General features: G+C 43.9%; 1 protein-coding gene across 6 annotated transcripts; it reads right to left on the reverse strand.

Annotated features, from left to right (window-relative positions):
* Positions 1 to 4,909: 4,909 nt before the first annotated feature.
* pou2f1b (POU class 2 homeobox 1b) lies at positions 4,910 to 20,007 on the reverse strand. 6 transcript variants are annotated; one of them, XM_062533965.1, is made up of 15 exons: positions 19,962 to 20,007; positions 14,654 to 14,719; positions 14,119 to 14,210; positions 12,293 to 12,388; positions 10,744 to 10,923; positions 9,633 to 9,762; positions 9,228 to 9,319; positions 8,905 to 9,078; positions 8,660 to 8,801; positions 7,897 to 8,042; positions 7,138 to 7,317; positions 6,706 to 6,811; positions 6,103 to 6,475; positions 5,671 to 5,759; positions 4,910 to 5,410 (listed from the first exon to the last, which is right to left on the reverse strand). In XM_062533965.1, the coding sequence occupies exons 1-15, from the start codon at positions 20,005 to 20,007 to the stop codon at positions 5,139 to 5,141; spliced, it is 2,184 nt and encodes a 727-aa protein (XP_062389949.1). In that variant the 3' UTR covers positions 4,910 to 5,138. The 6 variants fall into 6 exon arrangements, with proteins under 6 accessions (XP_062389949.1, XP_062389953.1, XP_062389948.1 ...); XM_062533969.1 differs by having other exon boundaries at positions 6,682 to 6,811; positions 7,138 to 7,320; XM_062533964.1 differs by having other exon boundaries at positions 5,659 to 5,759; positions 6,682 to 6,811; positions 7,138 to 7,320.
* Positions 20,008 to 24,123: the final 4,116 nt, after the last annotated feature.

Consider the following 24,123-nt stretch of genomic DNA (forward strand, 5'->3'; position numbering starts at 1 on the left):
TCAAGCCAAGGAGAAGTAGTCAGACACCCCTACTGTTCCAACACACCACTCAACACATTCGCAACTACATTCAGATGTATGAGAGATGGGAAATCAAATACATGATTGTCAAATCATAAAGGATGAAATGGGGAAAGATATTCAATAAAAGATAAAATATATATAAAAAACAATTTACATAAAAAAAAACAATACTGATTTCTAACCAGATGATTAACAACTCAGAGAAACAGAAAAAATGGTATCTTTTAAATACAGGAAACAAAAATTCAGCACTACTGAGTCCTTGCTGACATTCATCAGTATGAGCATGTGTGGTTGTGTGTGTACAGGCACGTCTGTCTCTCCTTGGCCTCCTCCAGGTCACACACACACACACTCCAGAGACTAAATAGACATGGGCAGACTTCTCTCACAAGACAACTAATTTTCGTATCTTTTTTTTTTATTATTCCTTTTTTTGTTTAAAGTAGATTAAAGCAAATTGGACTCAGCCTTGAGTTAGAAATGAGGTATACAACAGCTGCTTTTCCCAGACCAGCTACCCCACTTTTCTGGTGCGCCACCTGCGTCCATTCACCCACCACCAGAACCAGACGGAGCCACCACAACGCAGGCCGCCGTCCGCTTCTGGCCAACAACATGATCACATGATCCGACATTACCCCATCAAGAACACCAGCAGCTCTACGCCTAACCAATCACAGACTAGAGCATTCAGCTCTAAGCTTCTATGTCCTAGACCAAGCACTGTAGCGGGGACACTAGCAGGAGCACATAGGTTTAAAAAAAAAAAAAAGCAAGAGTGGTCACTGTGGTATTTAATCTCTGAACGTCTTTTATTTCTCTTCGAAAGAGAAAAGAATCTTCAATGCACAGAGATTCTCACCTTTTTCAACCTAATTTTCTTTCACCGTCCTAGTGCTCCAACTGGAAATTCTACCGGCTCCATTACGACGCAAATGCACCATGGCCACAGACTAGGGTCAGCTCGGCCACACACACGTTATTAATAAAGCTTTTTCAATCTGCAGGTGTTGCACCCGTCCCATGTCACACCATTTCAACCATAGGTAGCAACAAAACCTGAAAACACCATTAAAAAAGAAAGAAAAAAAAACACACAAAAACAACACCTCACAGCATCATTTCAGCCTTATTCTGCATGATCCGAGTGAGTCACACATACATGCATGCAGGGATGCCTGGTTCCTCCCACACATATTCGTCCACTCACACACACTTTGCTACAATGCTTCCATCTTCCTAAAAAAATAACAATAAGGCATAAATGATAAGGGAAATTGTTATGTTTGCTTTGTCAAACTAAGAAAGCCAGTGATGTTGCTCCCTCATGCTATACAAACAATTAAAGGCAAAACAAAATCAAGTAAAATAAAAATGATTGTTAAAAACACGGCAAAAATCAAGTCTGTAATCATGAAAAAAAAAGGAGAAAAAAAAGAAAAACCACACACAATAACAACAAAAAAAGAGATTAAGATCAGGTGCTTTAGAGTCTGTTACCCCAGCAACAGCAAAAGCAGGGGTGCCGTCTATCAGGAGCACCAGAGCTACCACCCCTCTCAACAGGAGGGCCACTGACGACAGCAACTCACCCAAGGGGGTGTGGTTTCATTTTTGGTCTTGACAAAGATTTGAGAATTGCTATCATTATTACAAGAAGTCTTTTTTTGTTTTGTTTTTTTTTTCTTTGTGAATAAGCATGACAAAAACACTACATTCAATCTTGATAATAGTTCAAATATAAAATATGAATATCTTACATATGTGTGTGTATATATATAGAATTTAGAAAAAAAAAAGGTTTTTTTTCCTCTCTAATCGTTAAGTCGTTCCTCAGATAAATATTTCAGTAACTTCCCATGGCCCCTGTGCTGACCCAGATGACCATGCTACTGCACTAAAACTTAGATAACACAACCACAAACAAAACTACAAATCCCATGAGGCCTAGCTGCGACCTCAGGACAGAACCAGCGGAGTGAGCAGCAACGACATCAACCCAGCCACAGAGACAAAGGCTTTTTTTTTTACTTTGGCAAGTAGGATAAAATAATCTTTACTGGTTAACCTGGAATCACCCTAAAAGTAGTAGTACTTGAACTAGCAGTAGTAGTTTGTCTTGACATTAGTTTCTTCTAGTGGAGGATATTTTTGGTGGTGTTTTTCATTATAGAAAAGAGGTTAATATTTGATTGGTGGGTGTTAATGTTGTTTAAAGTGAACCTTTCTTCTAAGTGCTGCTGAGGTATTTAATAAAAATGTGACAACATACAAAAATGACAAATAATGAGAAGTAGAGATGAGCACTGCAGAGTTGCTTTAGAGGCAGGAGGCAGTGAAGCTGCTGTTAGAATGTAAGGGAGGATGAACTGAGATAGAGAGAAGAGAAACGTTAGAAGCACTATTAAGCTCTACATAGGCACAGTAACAAAAAGCAAAACGTTGGCATCTTATTTCATATATTAGGCTCCAAAAGGGTTCTCCATTTTTACAAGACCACAGGAGCTCAGGGTCCTTCTGGGAGAGGACAGTTTGTGTTTTATCATCATTATTATTATTATTATTATTATCAATAATATTATTTAGGTGGCTGCCTTACTGACAACAAGATGGCGATGGTATGAGCAAAAGGGAGATGGCAGATGATGAGACGTGACCCGACCCACATTTACCCCAAAAAACACTCAACAGCACTCTAAGAAGGCTCCGAGATTCTTTGGATGTACTCATTTTACAAAAGCTCAAAGTAGTTAGCATTGCTTTACTTATTTTTCGATATCCATGATACTGCTAAAGCTCTTGTCATCAACTTTTTAAAATTCTTGCTGTAAAGCTGAATTAGTTGTAAGTGAAAAACAAAAACTGGGTTTTCAGTCAGTAGTGTGTAGACTAGTGAGCGTGTGAACAGCCTCGGCTGTTCGACACAGGCACAGCAGCTAGTGAGAAAACGACTTTGGTTAAAGCTTTACATCATGGCTGAATATCGGTTGGGAACTTAACAAGGAGAGAAAAACAGGACAGCCCCTTTAAAATCGCACTAACTACGGTCCTTAATGCCTCCAGTACTGGATTATCGCTGTTCTGCAGAGGATCACAACTCTCAGTATGCCAAAATGGAAAGGGCAAGGGGGGGACGGGGACTAGGGATTCAAATTCAAACTAGCACAATATTTGTGAAAGACCACCAAGGACACCCCTTGCCCTGTAACTGGTAGCAACGTCCTGGAGTTCTCTTGAAACCCATCTGCTTGCGTCCACACACAAACACACAACCCAAATATATTAATATTTCTTTTTTTTAGGGAGAGGGTGGGGCAAACGCACCACCACCTCTCCTCTTGCACTCATAAAACACCTCATCAGCCCCAGCACCAGAGACCGAGAGTGAGGCCTCGGGCCTTGACTCAGTGACCTATGGGATCCCAAACCACCACACACAGCTGTTTCACACTCGCTCTGCTACAGCGGAAGTGTCCTGCTCACCCTAAACCCACCCCACCCCCCCAAACCAGAGCCCTAAAGCTCCAAAACACCCACCCCCGCAATCTTTTATTTTTGGTTATCTGCGTTGTCGCTACAGAGAAGAGCAGGGAAAACCTTTCTTACAAATTAAAAAATAAGTTTGTCTTTGGACATGGATCTTCAAAATATTGCATTTTTAAAAATCTCCTGCTGTCTACCCAGAGCCTTGACTCATAAATATTTAGGCTTAAGCTACACACTACAATGACAATATACAGCAATAGTTTAACAAATATTTTTGGTATATCTTGGAAAAAAGGCCAGTTGAAGACCTTGAAAAGAACGACCTCAACGTGCGACAGAAGAATTTTCTCCTCCAGAGTAGGCAGACTGCAGTTCTCTAGTCCAGTTTTTTGGTACAGACACTGTGCACAAGTAGAAAAACAAACATAAACCCCTAAAAAGAATTTGAAACAAGCATTCCTTTCCTTAACATCCCACCGACTTCACCATAAAAGTTGAGGCTGCTTTGACATCAGCCTTTATAACTCCTGCTGACTACCCCACAATTAAAGAAAGGAAAAAGCCCACCACCTGGCCTTGGCCGATTTCAGAGCAGACCAGGTTACAGTATTGGCTGTGTTTAAGAAGACCAAAGAGACTAACATTCATGTAGAAATAATAATAAAAAAAGAAAAAAAAAAAACCTCTTTTGCCCAACATATCATTTGCCGAGGTCTCAAAGCTCATCTGTTCATCACACATAAAGCTATGAGACACAGCAGAGGACCTCTAAGCAGGATTACGTACTATTAGTCTGCTCATCCTGCAAGAGGTTTTACACCATGGGCTATATATATATAAAAAAAAAATAAAGTGTTCTCAGACAGACAGTTGCACATTTCCTTAAAGTGATGAAACCACATATCTGCCACTTATTACTTTTAAAGCCTTGTAACCACAATTGTGTGATGTACAACTTGACGCTGACTTGTGGATAGAGAACCAAAGAAGAAAAATTAGATATGAATGACGTAAAAGGCCAGTGATAGTACCTTTCACTGGGAAATGATAGTGGACCTTACACTAGGATAGGAAGTGATCGTTCAGTTGTTTAAAGGAAGAGAAAAATAAAAGGTTAAGATCCCACATTTTTTTGGTTAGAAGAGTCTTCAAAGCAGCTCTGAAACAGAAGTGGAGGATAGATTCAGTTCAGGGAAGATGAAAAGGACGTGATGATGGGGAAAGGCGGTCTTCGTTTATCTAAGAACACCTTCTGCAGGGCATCCAGTGGGGTTGCACCGCAGAGTCAGAGATATTCTCCACTCAGACATGATGTCAGTAACCCGTAGGACACACCCCTCCCAAAAACAAAAAATATTAGCAAACAACCCCCCCCACCCCACCCAACATTCTGGAGTTAATGCTAGGAGAACACTTCTTAAAAATCCTTTCTTTTTTAGTGTCTTTTTTGGATGGCAGCAGAGAGATTAAATAATGAGAGTCTCTCGAGACAGCTCAGGATGCAGAAGAGAAGCAGAAGAGGACAGGGAAGGAAGCAAGAGGAGAGATGATGATGATGATGATGATGAAGGTGATGGAGAGGAAAGGTGCAGAGCACAAGGGCTCCGTCAACTCCCCACGACTTTTTACTGTGCCTTGGAGGCGGTGCTTATGGTGGAGGCGGGCATAGCGGCCGTGGTAACCACGCTCTGGTGGGCGTCGGCTGTGAGCTGCAGGTTGGCACCGCCGGCAGATACCAGGCTGACAGGATTGCTGGCGAGCAGCGACAGGTTCTGCGGATTGAGGAAGAGTGGCGCCGTCACCAGGTTGGGCGTGCTGCCCGCGCTGGCATTGGCAAACAGCAGGTTCCCACTGCCATCCAGAGAAGTGATCGGCAGAGTTCCACTAGAGGCCAACGCTGTAGGGAGAGAGGACCAAACAAAAAGCAAGTAAACATTGGTCTCCAAAATAGACAGAATTTCTTTGAGTCAGTGGGTATGATGCTGTGCAGTTACCCTCAGAGAGCACAACAAGAACCCGATTCATCAAAAAGTAAAAAGTGAAGGGCTTAAACACCACCGTGGAGATGGGTTTCCCAGAGGGGGTATGGGGCACGTGTAGGTGTGGCTAGTGTTTGTGTTAATGCTGAAAGGTTGTTGTACTTGCCGCTCCACACACCTTGGATAGTGGCCAAGGTGCTGTTGCTCATCAGTGCAGGACTCAGGGCGCTGCCCAAACTACCTGGTGCCAAACTCAACAGGGCCCCCCTGCACAGAACACGCACCAAAACCAACACAAGAATGAATGATATGAGACAACAACATGTGTTAGAGGCACCATTGAACACAGACGTAAAAAATAGTTTGTTTTTTTAAGCTTAAACACTGGCAAAAACACAACTCTACATTTTTGCATTTTGCATTTAACAAGCATGTTAAAAAGTCTTGGCATGCTTGGAAAAAGCCACAAACTACATACCTCCACAAAAACATATACATACAGAAACATCTCAATAATAAATCAGTTGAATTAACCAAATATTAGCAAAATACATGAACAATTACATTTTGCAGAATTTAGGCAACAGTTCACACACACACACACGCCTACCCAGGAGTGAACTGTGAGGAGGCCATGAGCCCGGGGTTGAGGCCTGCGGCGGCGGCCATGGCGGCGAGACTGGCGCTGGTGGGGAGTTGCGCGCCCTGCAGAGCGGCCGAGAGCCCTGGCGCCGCCACCATCACCTGGCCCGAGCTCAGAGCCGACGCCAGCGTGCAGGCCGGGGTCGGGACGTGGGACACCACGCTCCCGCCAGAACCCTCATGCGGCCCGCCGCCCGAGTCTCCGACAGACGTCTGCAGTGATGCCCCGGTCGGGGACGGGCTTAGTGATGGCGAGCTGGCAGCGGCTGCTGTAGTGACCAGGGTTGGTGTAGCAGAGATGACAGAGGCTGTGTTGGTAGGGGCCGCAGTGATGGTTGTGCCTAACGAAAGGGGGGACCGTTTTTTACATTCAGCAAAACCAGTACGTCATCAGTGTAGGAAACAGTTAACAACGTAGGTCTATGGAAACACACTAAAAAGGGATATACAGGGAGCTGAAGCTCATTTTAGCTAAAATTAGGTTTTCTACTTAAGCCGACATAAGTCTTCTAAGCAAACTTGAGGCAGTGTGCGATTGGCTTCTTACCAGTGAAGTTGAATGGCATCTTACCAGTGAAGGTGAGGCCAGAGACACTCGTGCTGGTGAGAGGCAAAGCTGGGTTTACAGTCAGTGTGGTCGGTGTGTTACTGCTCACAAGGCTCGCCGTGCTGGACACCTGAAACGCACAAGGCAAACATGCACACACACAATCAGGACAGGACAGATCACAGGCCTTCACACCTTACACTAATGAGCAGTTACAGCTATGCGATTGTACGTCGAACAACAACAAAGCCTTCATTCATTTCAAATAATCCTTTGCTCTTTCTACTGACCATCAGCATAAACGTGTTCATAAACATCAATATAAAATAATGAGCAATCCCACCCACTCCAAGCTGTAATTCCCTGCCCGTAGCTTTTTTCCATATATTTATATCATTACACATTAATAGTGAAGTACATTTTTCCATTAGAAAAGTACGGTGGAGGCGGCCGTACCAGGGGATTGGAGGGGGAGAAGATTGCTTTGATGGGGGTGGTGCCGCTGCTGCCGCTGCTGGGGGGGTTGATCCTCTTCTCCTTCTGCCGGCGGTTGCAGAACCACACGCGGATCACCTCCTTCTCCATGTTGAGCTGGTCGGCGATCATGGTGATCTCCTCAGAGGTAGGTTTTTGGTTCTGCTTGAAGAGGACAAAACGCGTCGGGCACAAACGCCCTTTCAGTACGGGGAGCACTGAGAATGGGAAAGCTGCACTGTAGTCCATGAAGGAGCCAACGGTCCATGAGGCACACAGCTCCGAAAATATATTCTCATGTTCCTCTGACTGACAAAAAAACAATGGTTTGCTCTGATAGCTTCTCTGGCAGAATGGATGTTGAACAGTTTTACTGAATATATATATATTTCAGTGATTCAGTCCACATTCTTCCAAACATAAAATACATTAATAACCAAGTGAAAAGCATTAAAATGCAGTAACGTCCTAGAATCAAGAACCATAGAATACAGCCAACACACTCTTATGCCATATGCCTAATGCTACTAAATCAATGTCAACCCCTCAAGCCCTAATTTAAGATTAGCTCTCTAAAACTACTCTCAGTAATTGCTGTATTTCCCTCATGCAGATCCTTACACCTCTTCAACTTTAAAACGGATATTTTGCTAAATGAACAAGTGCCCCCAGTTACAAACAGTACCCTACAAATCTTATGCCCGCTCAAAGTGGAGGCTCTGGAGGTCCTTGATCGCTCACCTCTAGAAAGCTCTTCTCTAAGGCCACGCGGATGTTGGTCTCGATACTGGTCCTCTTCTTGCGCCGGCGGTTCAGCCCCTCCATGCCCAGGCCTGGGGAGCCCAGGGAGCTGGGGCTGGACAGGGCCTGGTCAGACGTCAGGTTCTCTGCACACACAGCACGCAGACAAGGGCACAGGGATGGAGGTAAGGATCATGGTTCGACCACAGCACAGCAACAGCCATGATGGGGGAACATGCTTACTTCTACTCTGAACAGACATATAGGCCCATTCTCAACCTCGCTCTTTGATCCTCCAGGCTTGTTCCCACTGATCTATAACTAGCACTAGATATACCATCCCATTGTTGCTGGCCCATCATTCTTTATCTAGATTAGTAGGAAAGAGGACCGAGGATGGAAGGGAGGATATATAAAAAGACGAATGAGAGGCACCCATAGGCTTATTTATTATCTGTAAAAAGAGGCAGTATGGAAGATGCTTGAAGCACAGTAGGTTGATATTGTTGAACCAAGCGGATTAAAGTAGAGCCACAGGAAACTCATCATGCACACAAATATTGACACTCATGCAACATATTCTCACATCTGACAAACATCTGTCAAATCTAAAGATGCACCTGCAGTCACGGGGAGACACACACACACACACACACACACACACACACACATACACACACACACGCTACACAGATGGTTCTTCCATCTAATATCCTGGTCTGTTTGTTCTCTCGTGTGAAGCATAGCCAGAGGAGAGACATACCTGCATCGTTGAGCCACTTCTCCAGCAGAGGCTTCAACTTGCACATGTTTTTAAAGCTCAGGTTCAAGGCCTCAAATCGAGAGATGGTGGTTTGGCTGAAGTCATTGCCATAAAGCTTTCCCATGGCAAGGCCAACGTCCCCCTGAAAACACGCAGATACACACAACACATGTTATATTAATGAGTAGACAACGAGGGGGGTGGGAATGCACTGTATTTCAGAGTGTGTGTGTGTGTGTGTGTACCTGAGTGAAGCCCAGTTTGATTCTCCTCTGCTTGAAGGTCTTGGCAAACTGCTCAAGCTCCTCCAGGTCACTGGGCTCCTCCAGACTGGGTGTGTCCATGCGCTTTGGTGTACTCTGGGTGAGGGGCAGGGGCTGGATGGGGGTAGCTGCTATCGTGCGAGTCGGGGTGGCGGGCTAGAACACAACACCACAGCAGGATGAGAAGAACGCAAGCAAAACATTTTACAAGCCATGAAAAAGCACTAGACTAAGGTATTCCAATCAAGCTAAGGACAATTTGAGAAACGGAGAGAAGAGGATTGTGGGGTTTGTAGTGTCCTTACCTGGGTGGCGAGGGTGATGCTGGGTTGGGTCTGCAGGAGGTTGGCTTGGCTTTGAGGTAGTTGTGTTAGTAGGTTGGAGGCCTGCAGGAGACCTAATTGATGATTGGGGAAGAAGGGAGCTTATAAAGAACCCAATAACAGAAAACACAAGTGAGTAACATAGAAGTATGCACACTTGGGCTTCTGAGTGGAGCAGCGTCTTTAAAGTGTGCTTCATTTGAGTTTGTAATGCTTGTGCAGATCTTTCACATAGAAGTCAGATGTATGCGTGTTTCTGTGCATTTTAAACTCTGCGGTGTAGAGTTGTGTGATTGGGTGTGTGGCGGAGTAGAGTGCTGTGATTGGATGCGTGGCGGAGTGCGGCAGTGTAGTGTAGCGTGATTGGGTGCGTGCTGCGGTGCATACTTTGCTGGCCCTGCGGCGTCTGGGAGATGATGAACTGCGCCGGCTGCAGCTGGGTGGCGATGGGCAGGCCCGGCTGCACCAGCACAAACTGCTGCAGGTTGGGGTTCTGCTGCTGCAGCTGCTGCAGCTGCTGCATATCCCATCCCAACACACACAAACACACACATACGCAAACATTAGCATCGGAACACAACTCAGAGAGTTCAAAGGAATGAAGTTTCTAAAGAAAAAGAAGTGTCAAGACTAACGGTTATATATTACAAGCACATTTCAGAGGAGACGAAGATATCAACTTTAATTACTGTTCAACATTGGAACTCTTTCTGGATCCCAGCATGAGAAATGCCCATATCTGCCTTTTTGAAGTTTTACAGCAGCTGCCTTATTCTGTCACTTTACACAGCATGGCTACTCATCTTCCCCGTCCTAATTATAGCTAAACTTATCACATCCCCGTTATTATCCTTGACATTATGAAATCATCTCATGTTAAATGAATAAACCCTCATTATATGCCTGAGACAATCTGGGTCATTTAGAATAAAAAATCTCCAGCCAGACAGACACATTAAGTTCTGAACTCGGCTAGCCTGCGTTGTTCTGTAGAGCCGCAGAAGCGTTTCAGGCTCAGTTTCAGGCACCGCAAATGAAAGCAGCTGCTGCGTTTTTTTTTTAGCCCACTGAGCGAATGATTTCACTCATTCATGCCATTTCCTCGTTTACAGGTTCAGTTAAGCAAATCAATACGGACACAAAGCACTCGAGTGTTGCAAGTGCAGCGCCAGTGGGAGGGCAGGGGAATTCCACAGCAGCACGTGCTCTTTGTTTGTTTGCCTTTCCCAGAGCAGAGCAATGCACAACGGGAGCACAACACAGGAACAGGCCAGTCCTCCCACTACCCAATCATAAAAGGACACCTAATACTGTAACTGAAAACCTGCAGTCATTATGCCCCGTGCACAGCCACTATTTGCCCCTAAACATGATTTCACCCCTGACTAAACCCACAATATCTAACCACCCCCCCCCCCCCCCCAAAAAAAAACCCAATGATGGGAGGAAGGGTTTAAAAAAAAGGGAGGGGGGGGGGGGGGCAGCGTGTCTCTCTTACAGGCGTGATCTGGATGGGCTGGGACAGGGGGATCTGGGTGATGGGTGTGGCTGCGGAGGCAGAGATGTTGGCCCCGCTGGTGCTGCTCTGCTGGCTGGCTGAGTGCTGCACGGCCGCCGCCAGCAACTGAGCCTGGGCCTGCTGCAGCAATATCTGCTGCTGCGCCGGAGTCAGGGTCAACTGGGGGGACAGAGAAAAAGAGAAAGAGGAGGAGAGGGAGAGAGAGAGAGACAGAGAGAGAGAGAGACAGAGAGAGAGAGAGACAGAGATATATTATGGGCAAATACACATTCATTTTACACAGATGGCTCATCTACTGATGTACAAAGCAGACAATAACTGAAAAAACACAATACACCAGGTGAACGTCATGTCCAATGTGTGGATGACACGCGTGTGAGATCCCCATGTGCTGATACACTAAGCGTGCATGTGATGGGTGGCACCGCCTCCGCAGTAGTACAGTGATCACTTTGGTCAGACACACACAAAAACACCATCATGCACTAGTGACAGACAGAGCGACTGGTGACCGGTGACAGCGGGGAGGCTGCTGCTGCTGCTGCAGCGGCCCAGAGGCACACTCCGGCCTTATATAGGCCGCGCGCTGGCTGAACGCATGACTGGCAGGGGCACGCCGAGCACATGGCACTCTGGTGACAGATGGAGACAAAAGCAGGCCTCTCTCCTCGCTCATCCTCTTGCCCCGTCTCCAGCCGTAACCCAACAAGGCCGGCGGCACCGCCACGTGAGCCGGCTTTGCCTGCGCTGAACCGTACACACCACACGCAAGAGGCCGGGGCGTGTTTACTGTAACCAGATGAACCCCATTAAGCCAACTTAATGCTAATATTTGGTCATTTATATTAGGCTATTAACACATGTTAAGCAGCCTTCCGGGGAGCAACTAAGTGTGAAGGCTGCTAATCCTGCAGGCGCCCCCAGGGAAAGCACCTGGTGGAGTGGCTTGGATGAGTGGCCCTTTTCAAGTCCCAGCGGTCAGTGAATTGAAGAGCAACACACATAGAAGTCATGGTCACAGCTAGGGGCTAATCCCATTACTCCACCTCGAAGGTCCACTTTTTGTGAAGTACTGGAAGGGTGGACAACAGAGATGTGAGTGGACGCTGGAAGAGTGAGGAAGAAAATAAGTCGTATTGTCCGACCTTCTAATACGTCACAAAAGTGGGCCTTTGAGAGCCGCAAGACCGCGAGAATGAGGTAAGGCTTTAATGTGTCCCACTAAACTGCTGAGCTGGGAGCAGTTGAACGCAGGAGATCCCCCAAGCACTGCAGTTGTTGAGGGGAGTTTCCCCAGAGATCTCCATTCCTCCACGTGGAGCCTAGTCTAAATGTTGGGTGACTCACCCATACCAATTCCCACCACCAAGTGAAACAGGTTGGAAGATCTCCTGAAGGACCTTGACCATCAGCCCTGGGTGATGCCAATGCAGTGATGCCATACATGTCCCCCCCCACACACACACACACACACACACACTTCCTTCCTGACCCATGAGCAGACAGCATGGGACAGCATGCCACTTACTCCAGCGATCTGTCCCCCGGCCAGCATGAGCTGGGTTTGAGGCAGCGGCCCCGTCTGGCTTGAGGCCACTGGCTCGTCAACCTCCTCCGTCTTACACTAGGAGTGGAACACAGCGCAGAGGTCAAAGGTCGCTTGTCACAGGGCAGAGCAAAGGGTCAAGCGGTCAATCTCAGTGGGGTGAGATCTAGTCAGGGTCAGGAGTTCTAAATTCTAAATGACCATGAAAAAGAGCCCTCTCTTACTCTATGATCACTGTGCGTTCAACCATCCTGTTTGTCTTTTAGATTAAGATGGCAACTACATAGACAGTATGTAGAGGGCTGTAACCCACCCATTACAAAGCTCCCATAAAATCACCGGAAAGCTTTATTTCTATATATACACAAACATTTTATTTACCGGTATTTGAACGTTGAAACAAAAATGTAATTTGAGAAAAGTGGTTTCCTGACTTTGGTCATGTAGTCTCACTTCCTGGCATTCTGCTCAATGCAAATGAAACGCAGCCAACCATAGCGCCCTTCTGATGCTCTACAAGTTCTCTCATTTTGACTAGAAAAGCTGCTCCGTTTGCATAAATTCTTCTGGATGTACAACTGATCACCCTGGAGCACGGTGGGGTGGGGACTGGGGGGTTGCGGGGGGTGGAATGCTACTCGCTGCCCTGTGACACTGAGGCGCGACGCTTTGAGGGGATTTAGCGAGTCCTCTTTGACCCGACTCACATCACTGGGGCTTGTGCACACTGACTGCTTTTGATGGGGAAGAAAATCTTGTTCGGATTAAGACTCGGACTGAGGGTTAATTAGGTTGCCATACACTGCTACGCAGGGCTCCACATTTCCGTTCACTTCAGGCAGGAAATATTTGAGGAAGACACTCGAAATACTGCCTCGCCCATATTCATCGACACAGTGAAATGTGGGGCCTTACATAAAGAGTGTTTGAAGAGGATGGTGCTGGTTAGGAACATCACGCAGCCAACTGAGACTTGAAGGAGGAAAAGGGGAGGCAGGCTATGTTAATTAAAGGAGGGAAAAAACGAAAGGGAAAAAAGGCGGTAATGCTGTGCATGTAATAATTCTGCATAGATTTGCATATTCTCCACCATCTGTTTCCGAGCAACTGCGGAGCAGCTAATTAGCATACAGGGCTGATTAATTTCCCTTGTTGCTGGGTGATGGCAGGCACCACTACAGCTCTCTCTCTCTCTCTGGCAGAACTCAGCCTGATTCCGCTCAGTCTAACTGTCTGAACAGCTCCCATCCCCTTCAGACCAGTCCAAGCAAACACACACTCACACATCCCCTATAGACTGGCAAACAAAGAGTCTTTTGCTTCTTAAATATAGGCTGCATGGTCATAAATATGAAATAGGAAAATACATATGCACGCGTGTGCAGTCACCCACACAGACACGCTCAGATGCACGCATCCCTACATACTTACAACCGAGGCTTCTTTTCTAATACACATGTCCATAGAAAACCAATAATATGCATGTGTGCACAGACAGACACACACTCGTCCATAGGCACAGCAGGCAGCTGGGAGCCTTGTAGAGGTATGATAATAACATGGCAGTTGTTGAGCTGTGTGGACAGGACGCGTCATGTCAGGGAAGAACAATGACCCCTGGAGACATCTGCACATTCCTACAGGCGTTTGAACAAAGCTTTTGTGTGTGGGTCTGTGTGTGTACTACCTGCCAAAGAAGGGCTTTTAGTGTAAGTGAGCAAACATTTCTTGTTGGCACAGGTTTTTTTTGTGTGCGAACATATTACATGTCAGAGCATGATTTTTGCATGTGTGTATGTGCGCTCTACCTGTTGGAGCAGAGCTTGTGCGTGTGCGTTGGTGATTGCGTTTGTTGTCTGCACTGTCTGTCTCTGAAAGTCCAGTCCATTTGTTTGGGCACCTGGAGAGGGAGAGAGAGAAGAGGGGTTAAGATCCACTCACTCAGACCCCCACATTAACATTAACCTGCAAATACAAACCCCTCATCCACTGAAAACATTCTCACTCTTGCATGCCCTCATAAACACACAAACACACACGGATAGACAGACACAAGACACACAGCTTTTTGGAGAAATGATTATCTCGTTCATTACATGAAACGTTCCAAATGTAATAAGGATTTTTTGGAAAAAAAAGATTTCCATTGTCCGTTAACAAAGGAATAAAAGTCGATTTTGAAGATGTGCAAACCCCGATTACTGGACACACAACGCAACACATAAAAAAAAAAAAGAAAAAAGAAAGGCAAACAAAAAAGCCCTGGGGCAGGTGAAATTCAGAGGTGTGGCAGCGAGCTGGAGTGGTAGTGGTGATGAGGTGGGGCACGGCAGGTGAACTCACCTGTGTTTCCGTCGCCACTCTCCATTGCACATTTACTCGATTCAGACGGATTACTCATTTTAGAATCTGAAATGAAGGAGACAGGGCATACACTTCAGCCGAGTGCGCACCAAAAAGAATAAAAAAAATAAATAAATAAAATAAAAAATGAAACCCCAGTTCATTTCCATGCGTATAGCAGCCATTGAGCCGACCCAGCCCACCCACGTGTGGCACGTCCCCACACCCCGAAACGGAGCCTCCGGACTGCTCTAATCTGGCCCATGTTAGCGCTCACTCCCCTGCTGCATGGACCACTTCACTCCAATGACTGATTTGGATCACAGACATTCTTCTATTCAAACTGTCACAATCGGCAGCAATACCATCTCATGCACCAGCAACCTCACCAAGGCGTGTAGAACAAACTGGACACTGGCAATTCAATCAAACTGACCATTTCAAGAAACACAGGCAGACTATTCACGCACAGAGAGAAAAAGAAAACAAAATAAGGAAAGGAAAAAAAACAGGGAAATCACTGTATGCAAACTTGAATAGACAAGCCGAGGCTGAATCTCTGGAGGGCAGAGCCTGCGTAGATTTAAATGCCTAAGCACACCCACACCCTTTTTTACAACTCACCCGCCAAAGCTGCACCTGCACTTTCCAGCATGGCTTTCAAAGATGGCAAGTGGCAGCGCAAGTCTCTTCCAGCAGATCTCAAACTCAAGATAAGGGGTGGGAAAAGCTCCGACAAGCGAATGGGCCTCAGTGGTATGCGGACACAGTCCGGGATGCAAACACGATCGTCCCAAACAAACCGAACAGCAAGATGTCCACAGTAGGGTCTTCTGCGCACGCTAAAGTGGTACAGTAGGGCTAATGACTGCGACGCTGTTCTCTCAATCGCTACCGTTTTTCTCCTCTCTCCTCTGCCTCCCTCTCCCTGTCTTTTCGTGCCATGATCGTCACGGCAACTCGAGTGTGAAAAAAGTTCCCTCTCTCTCTCTCTCTTTTTTTTCGGGATTGAAACAGAAACAAAGAGTGCAGCTGGCAGCAGCCATAACGAAGCACAATCAGTATTCAGCTGATTAAAGCCGTATGCAAATTTCCCCCTGCCTCGTTAGCGGCGCAACACTTTGAAGTCCTGCGAGCAATTCATTTCACACAGGGCTCTGAAAGCTTTCTGCATAATTTAAAGCCTCCATAAATATTTATCAGCTCATTAGCATATTAATTGGATGGCTTTGGAGGGAAAAGGAAGAGAGCAGGGAACGAGCTGGGGAGGGAGAGAGAGAGTGGGCAAGTGGGGGAGGTGGCACGGGCCCAATTACTGAAAGAGTGAAGGCATTATAATTAGAAGCACAGGTAAGCAGAGACATTCCCATCATGCACTGCACAGATAGAAAGCTCACAGGAGTCTTAGGCCAAACTGGTAAACACTCTCGTTTCAGGCAGCAGATTTCGCTCCCCTAAATGTACCAAAAAGCCTTACAACTGCACTGTGAAAGTAAGGAAAATGGGGGGAGGGCAACTCACTTTTCATCGTTAATAAATAACTTGTCATTAATCCACACTGAGAGAATTATAATGACAGGACCCCCTACCGCTCAAGCACTCCAGTGATCAAAACCAGGCAGCTCTGACACACACACACTCACACACAGTGTGTGACTGTGGCAAGATTAGCATATTTAGATTAACTTTAGATTCCATTAACTTTTTTTTCCGCTCACTGAAATTAATTCAGCCTTTGCAAACTGAGCTTTGGCAGTCAGCTGAAAACCAGACAAAGTGTCAAAAGCAAATGCAAAGTTAACTTGCTCTGAAGTTAGCTTTGCCCCCCCTGAGCCAACTCCAGAGTGACTGCGGGGAATGTTTCAGCTCCTAACATTCAAACAATGCCAAACTGGTCTTCACTGCTGCGGGGTGTTTTTTGCAGAGCTCACCAACCTTGTTGGCTTACATAAATATGTTAAAAACAACTGAAGTCGCTCTAACCAACTGACAGCCAGGTGGCCAGAAGGCTGCCGTCTGGTCAAAACAGCACACAGATTTCATTCCAAAATTGGGCCAACGTTACCTCCTCAACAGGAGCCAAAAAAGAACAGATTGGATATGTTTACAATTATTAGGCGTACTGCTGTCAGGAGCCGTTTGCCCAAACAGTTTGTTTCCACTCCAACTGATTTTTGAACACAAGCCATTTTAAAAACATACAAGACTGCTATCAGCCTGATAACCATATGTATATAAAACAACGTGTTTCAAGGAGAAAGCCCCACAACAAGTGAGAGATGGAAGACTGTGCTACCGTACAGAACTGGACACTGGGTTAAGTCAGATAAGAAATGCCTGACACCTTAGCTAGAAGAAGGGAAGGAAAGAGGGAGTGAAGAGGAGTGAAGTGGAGCGCATTTCCATTTTTGCCGCTGCTACGGTTTCATAAGCCTAAACATGTAACAATGTATTATGCAAATATTTTACTTGCGTGAATTTTAAACAGGGGAACTCATTAACAGTGTTTTATTGAAAAGGGTGACTGAATAGCGTAGGAGAAGATTAAGTGGTTTGAGAGAGTTTGGATGTGAGGGACCACAGTGATGAACACAGAATATTAAGTATAACTTCCACACCCATTAAAACAGAAAGAAGCAAGGCACTTGCTTTCTTGCATGGTAAAATGTAACTTGCTATAATATAAAAGCTACTAATTCGTGTATTTTTTTCTTTTCAATTATTTGGGGGGGGGGGGGGGGGGGGCATACCCTATTAAATGAAAGATTAAATAGCCTTCCCTATCAAACCTAGAATTAAATACTCAAATGTATGTGTAGGCTAACTGAGGTACAACATCTGTCACAGCTACTGTCCAAATACTACTATAAAACAACTGAGCCAGATGTAGCCTTTCCAATTACAGTAGTGAAATGCCAGCCTATGTCTTTCTATTTTCTTTTACCTTTACATTGGGTGATTTGTGTGTGACCACTATTCATAATGCATGATTTTTCTGTTTGCACTGATGAATATTCAGTGGGTTGTTTGGCTCGAATGACTATGCCGGTCGAGGGACAAGAAAGTCTTGATATAAACAAACTAAAAAATACATAATAATGTGCCGATTATCCAGACAATTCCCAATTTCCCTGTTGGAGAAAAGGCCTGAAACCACATAGCCTACAAATAGGCCTAGTGGACTTACTGTTTGCTCAAAGTTAATGCAAATAAATAAATATATATATATATATATATATATATATATATATATATATATATATATATATATATATAGAGAGAGAGAGAGAGAGAGAGAGAGAGAGAGAGAGAGAGAGAGAGAGAGAGAGAGAGAGAGAGAGAGAGAGAGAGAGAGAGAGAGACCATATATAAAAATCAGTCCTGAAAAAACGTTATCTGCAATAGTAAACATTCCGCATACAGGTGCGAAAATAATACGCCAAAATAACGACAATAATTTCAAAGCATGGTTAAATAGGCCATTTCAGGCAGATGTGCGTGTCCCATCTTAAGCAACACCTCTCCGAATTACCCATTCTAATGAGTTCATGTAATGTATTCACTTGTCGTAAACAAACACCACCCACACACAGCTGCGGTACACAACAGCACAAGTGATTTCTGGAGGGAACCGAGTTAGCAACTTATATTCCTGAATTCATAACAACTTTTGCTACATCATTTTGAATGGCAAACAATGCATATGATTGAAGGGATTTGTCTGTTGTTATACTCGGCTGTTTTAAAAGTTCCGCCGTAACACGGGTGCAACGATTGTTGATGGAAAAATTCACCACATTCAGCTCAAACAAACACTGAATCACAACGTTAAGACTACTAACACACATTTAATCGGTTCAAAGTTCTGTTGCACACACAACTTTTATAACAGCTGCTTTGTAACGTAATGTGTTTAATGTGGCTACTACTATTCGGCCCTTTGTTCTAGGTAAAAAAGGCAATTTACATTGGGTGGTCAGAGCCAGCTTGAACGCTACAACTGCTAGGCAAGTAGCAACATGATTCTCCAGATTGTCCAGGCAAACAATGCTATCGTATACGAAATGTTAACGTAAACATAGGGACAGTCGTAAGGTTGCGCTTTTCTAAATGGGGCTGCTCTGAAATAGCCTCATCAAAGCAAAGTGATACACAGGCAAATACATTCCAGCTAGCTAGCTTTCCCAAATGTAGCTTATGTTAGTCTATCCCTGACCTGAATGTTACAGCTAGCTCGTTGCACTGTTGTGGCGTACTAAAGGCAGCTTAGTCGTTTTAAAGTAATCAATTACATCGGTAACATCAGTATAATTTAAAATGTCCCTGACTTATCCGCTCAAGAGTCTGTTTGCAACCAAAACGTTAACGTTATCGTCCTGTGATCTCAAGCTAGCAGCACTAACTTAGCTTAATCTAACGCTAACGTTACTGTAAAACAATGTGACTAACGTTAGCTACATTAAACTAAGAAGCAACATGGCTCTGGAGAGAATTAAATGTGCTACCAACTGACGGCAACAAAGTGAGTTTATTCTTATAAACAAAAGATAACCAGGGAGGTACTACACGAGATTCGCATTCAGCTATGCGACGCGTTAAATGGATTCATTCTGATAGAATATGCTGAACACCGCATTCTCTGGTCCAGAAGGCCCACATGAATAACACAACAGGCTACACGCCTGCAACGAGCACAAAGGCTGATCAGAATAGGCATAAAAATCACGCTGCACTCAATCTTCAGACTGAGCTAAATCCTATACGGCTTATGTTGTTGTCTGTATTTTATTTTAATGGTAAACGTTTGCGAAGACCCTATCCGATTGGAGGCGAATGAATATGCAAACCTTATCGGGGAATGGTTCATGACACAATACGAAAACACAAAGCCGATGTGCCTAGCGTTAGCAAGCTGCTAGCTAGGCACCTCTTATCTAGCAAGCTAGCTAGTTATGATTCAACACTGGTTTTCAACATCACCTGAATATGGCCAGGTAACAAACAAAAGTTGTCTCGCCGATTACTAATAAAATATGCTAAATCGCATTTGCTCAGCGGCGATATGAATATGTAACGCGCTTAGCCCTCTAATCACACAAAGAGGCAGTTTTCCCATTTAATTTGCCGTCGCAGTGCCTTGCCAGTTTCTCCACAGTGAATTATCCGCTTGCAATGGTTAATTCAAACCCTACAGTGCATAGACATTACATAAAATATTTTTGTTTACATTCATCCTCCATGCTTATCTGGGTTGAGAGAAAGAGTGTTTGAATATGAATATGAATATGTAAAATGCTGTAATGATTACCTGGTCCTGAACTCTCATCTTGACTCGCTGCTCCTCCGTCCGCCATTTTGAATATTTAACCCGAAATCCCAACCCTTATACAAAAAACCAACACCCTGCCCCACCACCACATGAAACGTTAGGCTATTTTCCGTTGTGGCCTTCTCGAGACAGTGTAAGATGGTTTACTGTACAAAAGACGTGAAGAGAGAGCTTCTTATCTAAATCACCCACGGTACAACTTTCAAATAGCAAAATCAGCCTAGTCAACACCTGAGCAAGACGTAGGCTACCTATAGGCCTGGCCTATTCTGTGTCCTCAAACTAAGAAGACTATCTTAAATGTTCAGATTGGCCCATGTAGATTATAGCCTACAACTAGGCCTATGCCTTGACACATTGTTGCCTAGTTCATTTCTGAAACGCTGAAACTCGTTAAAACATGCATCTTTACCTGCATTAGTAATTTCTTCATAGACACAGTGTTTCACTGAGGCCTAACATAGCAACAACAAACTTGTAAGTGGTAAAATTGGCTACTGAAAATGGGATGTAGCCTGGCCAAGGCTACATTTAACCCTGCTGTTACTGACCTGAGAATGTGACATGCCTTTTAACAGAGACTTCTCCCTTATTACACATTTTAGACTTGCCCCACATAGCACATTTAAATTGTCTGTAACCACTAGCCTTTCTTTTGTATCTGTGATATCTGCATTTTCTCTTTTTATTGGATTGGGACACATAGGCTATCCTTGGGATTTCAAAGTTGTAGGCCATGCTACTGGGTGTGGATTTTGTGTGTTGGCAATAAAGCTTATATTCCATCTGTCGTCCTGCAGTAAGTCTTTAAATGACATGGGGTGCACAGAGGGAAATTTCCATCATGATCCGCTCATGTCTCTTATGTCACTATGAATTAATGGGGGTTGGGGGATAATTGACAACATTTTCCCACAGGTTAAATGTATTGGCTAGGCCCATTCACTTTTGCACATTTCATCGTACTTTACACTATTTTTCATGTACCACGTTTAACGCATCTCACTTAAGTCTATTTGGCTTGCATCTACCAAATAGAACAATGAATTAACTGGTATGATCCTGATTATTATCACTTTAACAATTGTTGCGCGTCATCTCTGTCGACTTTTATCTCTTGCTGCTCTGTGTTTTCATGTGCATTTGTGCACAAAATATGGTTTGTGTTAGTGTTTGAACCTGCAGTTCATCACATTATAGTAATACAAACAAACAATAAATTGCAAAATGAGGTCACAGAGATCCTCGGAGCACTTCATTAATGACATCTAAAGTAACACTGTAGTATTTTAATTGACAAAGGCAGAATGTTGTAGACACTCAATTTGCTTGCATATTACATAAGTTGATACATGTTGCTTCATATTTAATGATATACATCGCTGACAGTAATGCTTAATGTTTGTGATACATGTTGTTTTATTAGACTATTTCCATATCATAGCCCACTTGGTCCGTGTAACGCTTTGCAGTGCTTTGTTCTATTTGCAGATTTCACATGAAAATAATGGACAAATGTCTTAACATTTCCATTATCCATTTTTCAGACTACTCGGTAAATTGATGATTGTTGCATGTTTTATTTTTTGCATTGAGTACACTTGGTATTCTCTCCTCAGAAGTTTGAAAGTCAAACAATGACTTAATATTCTAACTTTGTGTTGGACTGAACCATGAATGCTGGGGGTTACCGAGGAGAGTCGTCCACCTCCCCCCCCTCCCCCCCCCCCCCCCCCCACTCACACACCAGCACCAACAGCAGAGATTGTAACAAGTGCAAGTGACAAGTTAGGCCTACTGTAGGCTATCTGAAGGTCTGTGAAGTCTAACCATCGAGGGTGCAGGGATTGAGGATTTGAGCGGTCTTCAATCGCCTCCAGTCGGTCTGGTAGATATAGTCTAGGCCTACGAGCTCACTTCGCATGAATTTGACTTGATTACTCTATCTGTTACTCTATCTGTATCATTTATAGCCTATCTCTACAACTGGCAAGAGGGGTCCACGCCACCCGTACATCCGTTTCGTTCAGTCCAACCACGATGCAGAAATGAAAAATTGGAAAATGAACTCAATTTTAGTTTTGTTTCAAATTCATTATTTACCGTTTCAAAAACCACACTTGAAAGTTAAAAATATCATCAATTGTCCATTTGCTGAGTAGTCTGACAAATGGATAATGTAAGTTTTGAACCATTTTTTATTTATTTTTTTCAAGTGAATTCTGCAAATAGAACAATGCACTGCAAAGCGTTACACGGACCCCCACTTGAGAGTTTTTTAAAATAAAGAATAGCATTTAAATTAAACAACTGAATCCCATTTGTTTATCTTTTTTCTCGTATCACGCAGGGAACAGTTCTGATAAAAATGCATACTTCTGGATACAATTAACTACATTATCTCGACATGTTTTGACATTTGCAGGTCAGTATCATGAACATCAGATTTAAAGTTTATTACTTTTCTCCAGGACTTTTTCATTCTGGTTCACACTCCATATTGAACTGTAAGGAGAATTTTGACTCAAAAAAAGGTTGGTTCGGAAACTGAAATGTTGGTTCAGAGCTGGCACCAAAAACAGTTGTTTTTTTCCTGTTTGCGTGTCATTCTACAGCTCAGTTATGTACGCAACATCCTCTGTTGATCAATCATGTTACTGGTGGAAATGCAGTCTGGTTCACTAGATAGCATTAAGTTTCAAAATATTCAAGAACCAATTCCCTGTTTATCAAAAAATGTGATGTCAGTAGAAGTTTGACACTCTCTCAGCACATTGAGTCACATATCAAAATCTCTCGATTCTATTCTGCTCATTCTTCACTGGAGCAGACATTTTAGAGAAGTGCATTCTTTGCATTTCTTAAATCTACAGCAAACAGGAAGCTGTGCAATAGGGAGGCCCCATTGAAGAGATGTATTTGGCCTTTGAGAGGAATTCATCTCAACTCAAATACCAGGTGAGCTGATGATTGGTACGGTGCCACTGGCTCATCATGGAGGCACATTCAAAATGTTAATGGACATTGAAAATCATGGTTGTTCTTCATTCACTTTTGTTTGTTCATGGACAATGGGTGCATGATCTAAATCTAAGTGACTAAGGTCAACAAACTTTTTTCTGATAAAATGTTTTTTTTTTAATAATGTATATCATTACTGGTCTTGTGCAGTAGGGGGCAGTAAATCATCAGTGAAGGCAAAGCTCTATATTCATGCGTTTCATCAGGTCCCTTTCCAAAGGTGTGTTAATCAAGGATCATGCAGTCTCCATTCATATAGGTGCTTGCATGTATACACCCGTGGAAAGGAACCTGATGAAACCCATGAATAGAGCTCTGACTAAACATAATTCAGCTCTGAATAAAAGCATGCAGGGTTTTTAACCATGGAGATATTTTTATAGATCTGGACAGAGCGAAAAAGTTTTTCATCTATCCATTTTACTGGCCCATGCTAGACTACCTACTCCAGCCAAAAAAGTCCCTAATTGTATTAATCAATTAACTATAACATATTAGTAATGACTGCCACCAGGTGCCACCTTCAGATGACCACAAATTATGATGTTCCGTTGGACTGGCTGATTCTCCCAGCTTGGAAACTACATAACATGCCCTTGTGTCCACCATATGGCAACTAATTGGGTTGTTTATAAAAAGTGTGGCTGGAAATGAGCAATATGGGATGCCATTTTTAAGGTGTTGGCGACCAACCATGAAACTATAATGGCTGAAACTGACTCTCCGAATCCTGACCCCCTGCTTTTAATATGGAGTTGGAGTGATGCTATTAGGTACAAACAAGAAAGGATTTTCATCATTGTATGCAACAGGATGTGAGGATAAATACCTAGACATTTTGTTTGTCATATATATTGTCTGTTGAGTGCTATATAGCCTACATATAACACAGTCACTACCTGTATGTACTTTCTATTTATTCAGCTAGTGTTGACATTGCACTGTCCTATCACCAAGCACTGAACATTAGACTCATGGCCACCCATATAGCGTTTGCCTGTAGCCATGAATGTAAGGAGACTAATAGGCTTCCATTTCTTCCCTCAGGTCACTTTTCCCCATGATGTATGTGGTTAGCCACTTCCTGAGGATCTTGTCTGTGGTACATAATGATTGACAT

This window comes from Sardina pilchardus, chromosome 4 (genome assembly GCF_963854185.1).
Source record: "Sardina pilchardus chromosome 4, fSarPil1.1, whole genome shotgun sequence".
Lineage (NCBI taxonomy): Eukaryota > Metazoa > Chordata > Actinopteri > Clupeiformes > Clupeidae > Sardina > Sardina pilchardus.

Coding starts and splice junctions, on each gene's coding strand:
- pou2f1b (XM_062533963.1), bottom strand. CDS start 20,007: ATGGCGGACGGAGGAGCAGCGAGTCAAGATGAGAGTTCAGGACCAG. Junction 14,720..19,961: donor AGATGAGAGTTCAGGACCAG/GTAATCATTACA, acceptor CCTTCATTTCAG/ATTCTAAAATGAGTAATCCG. Junction 7,321..7,896: donor TAGAGAAGAGCTTTCTAGAG/GTGAGCGATCAA, acceptor GTCCTCTTCAAG/CAGAACCAAAAACCTACCTC.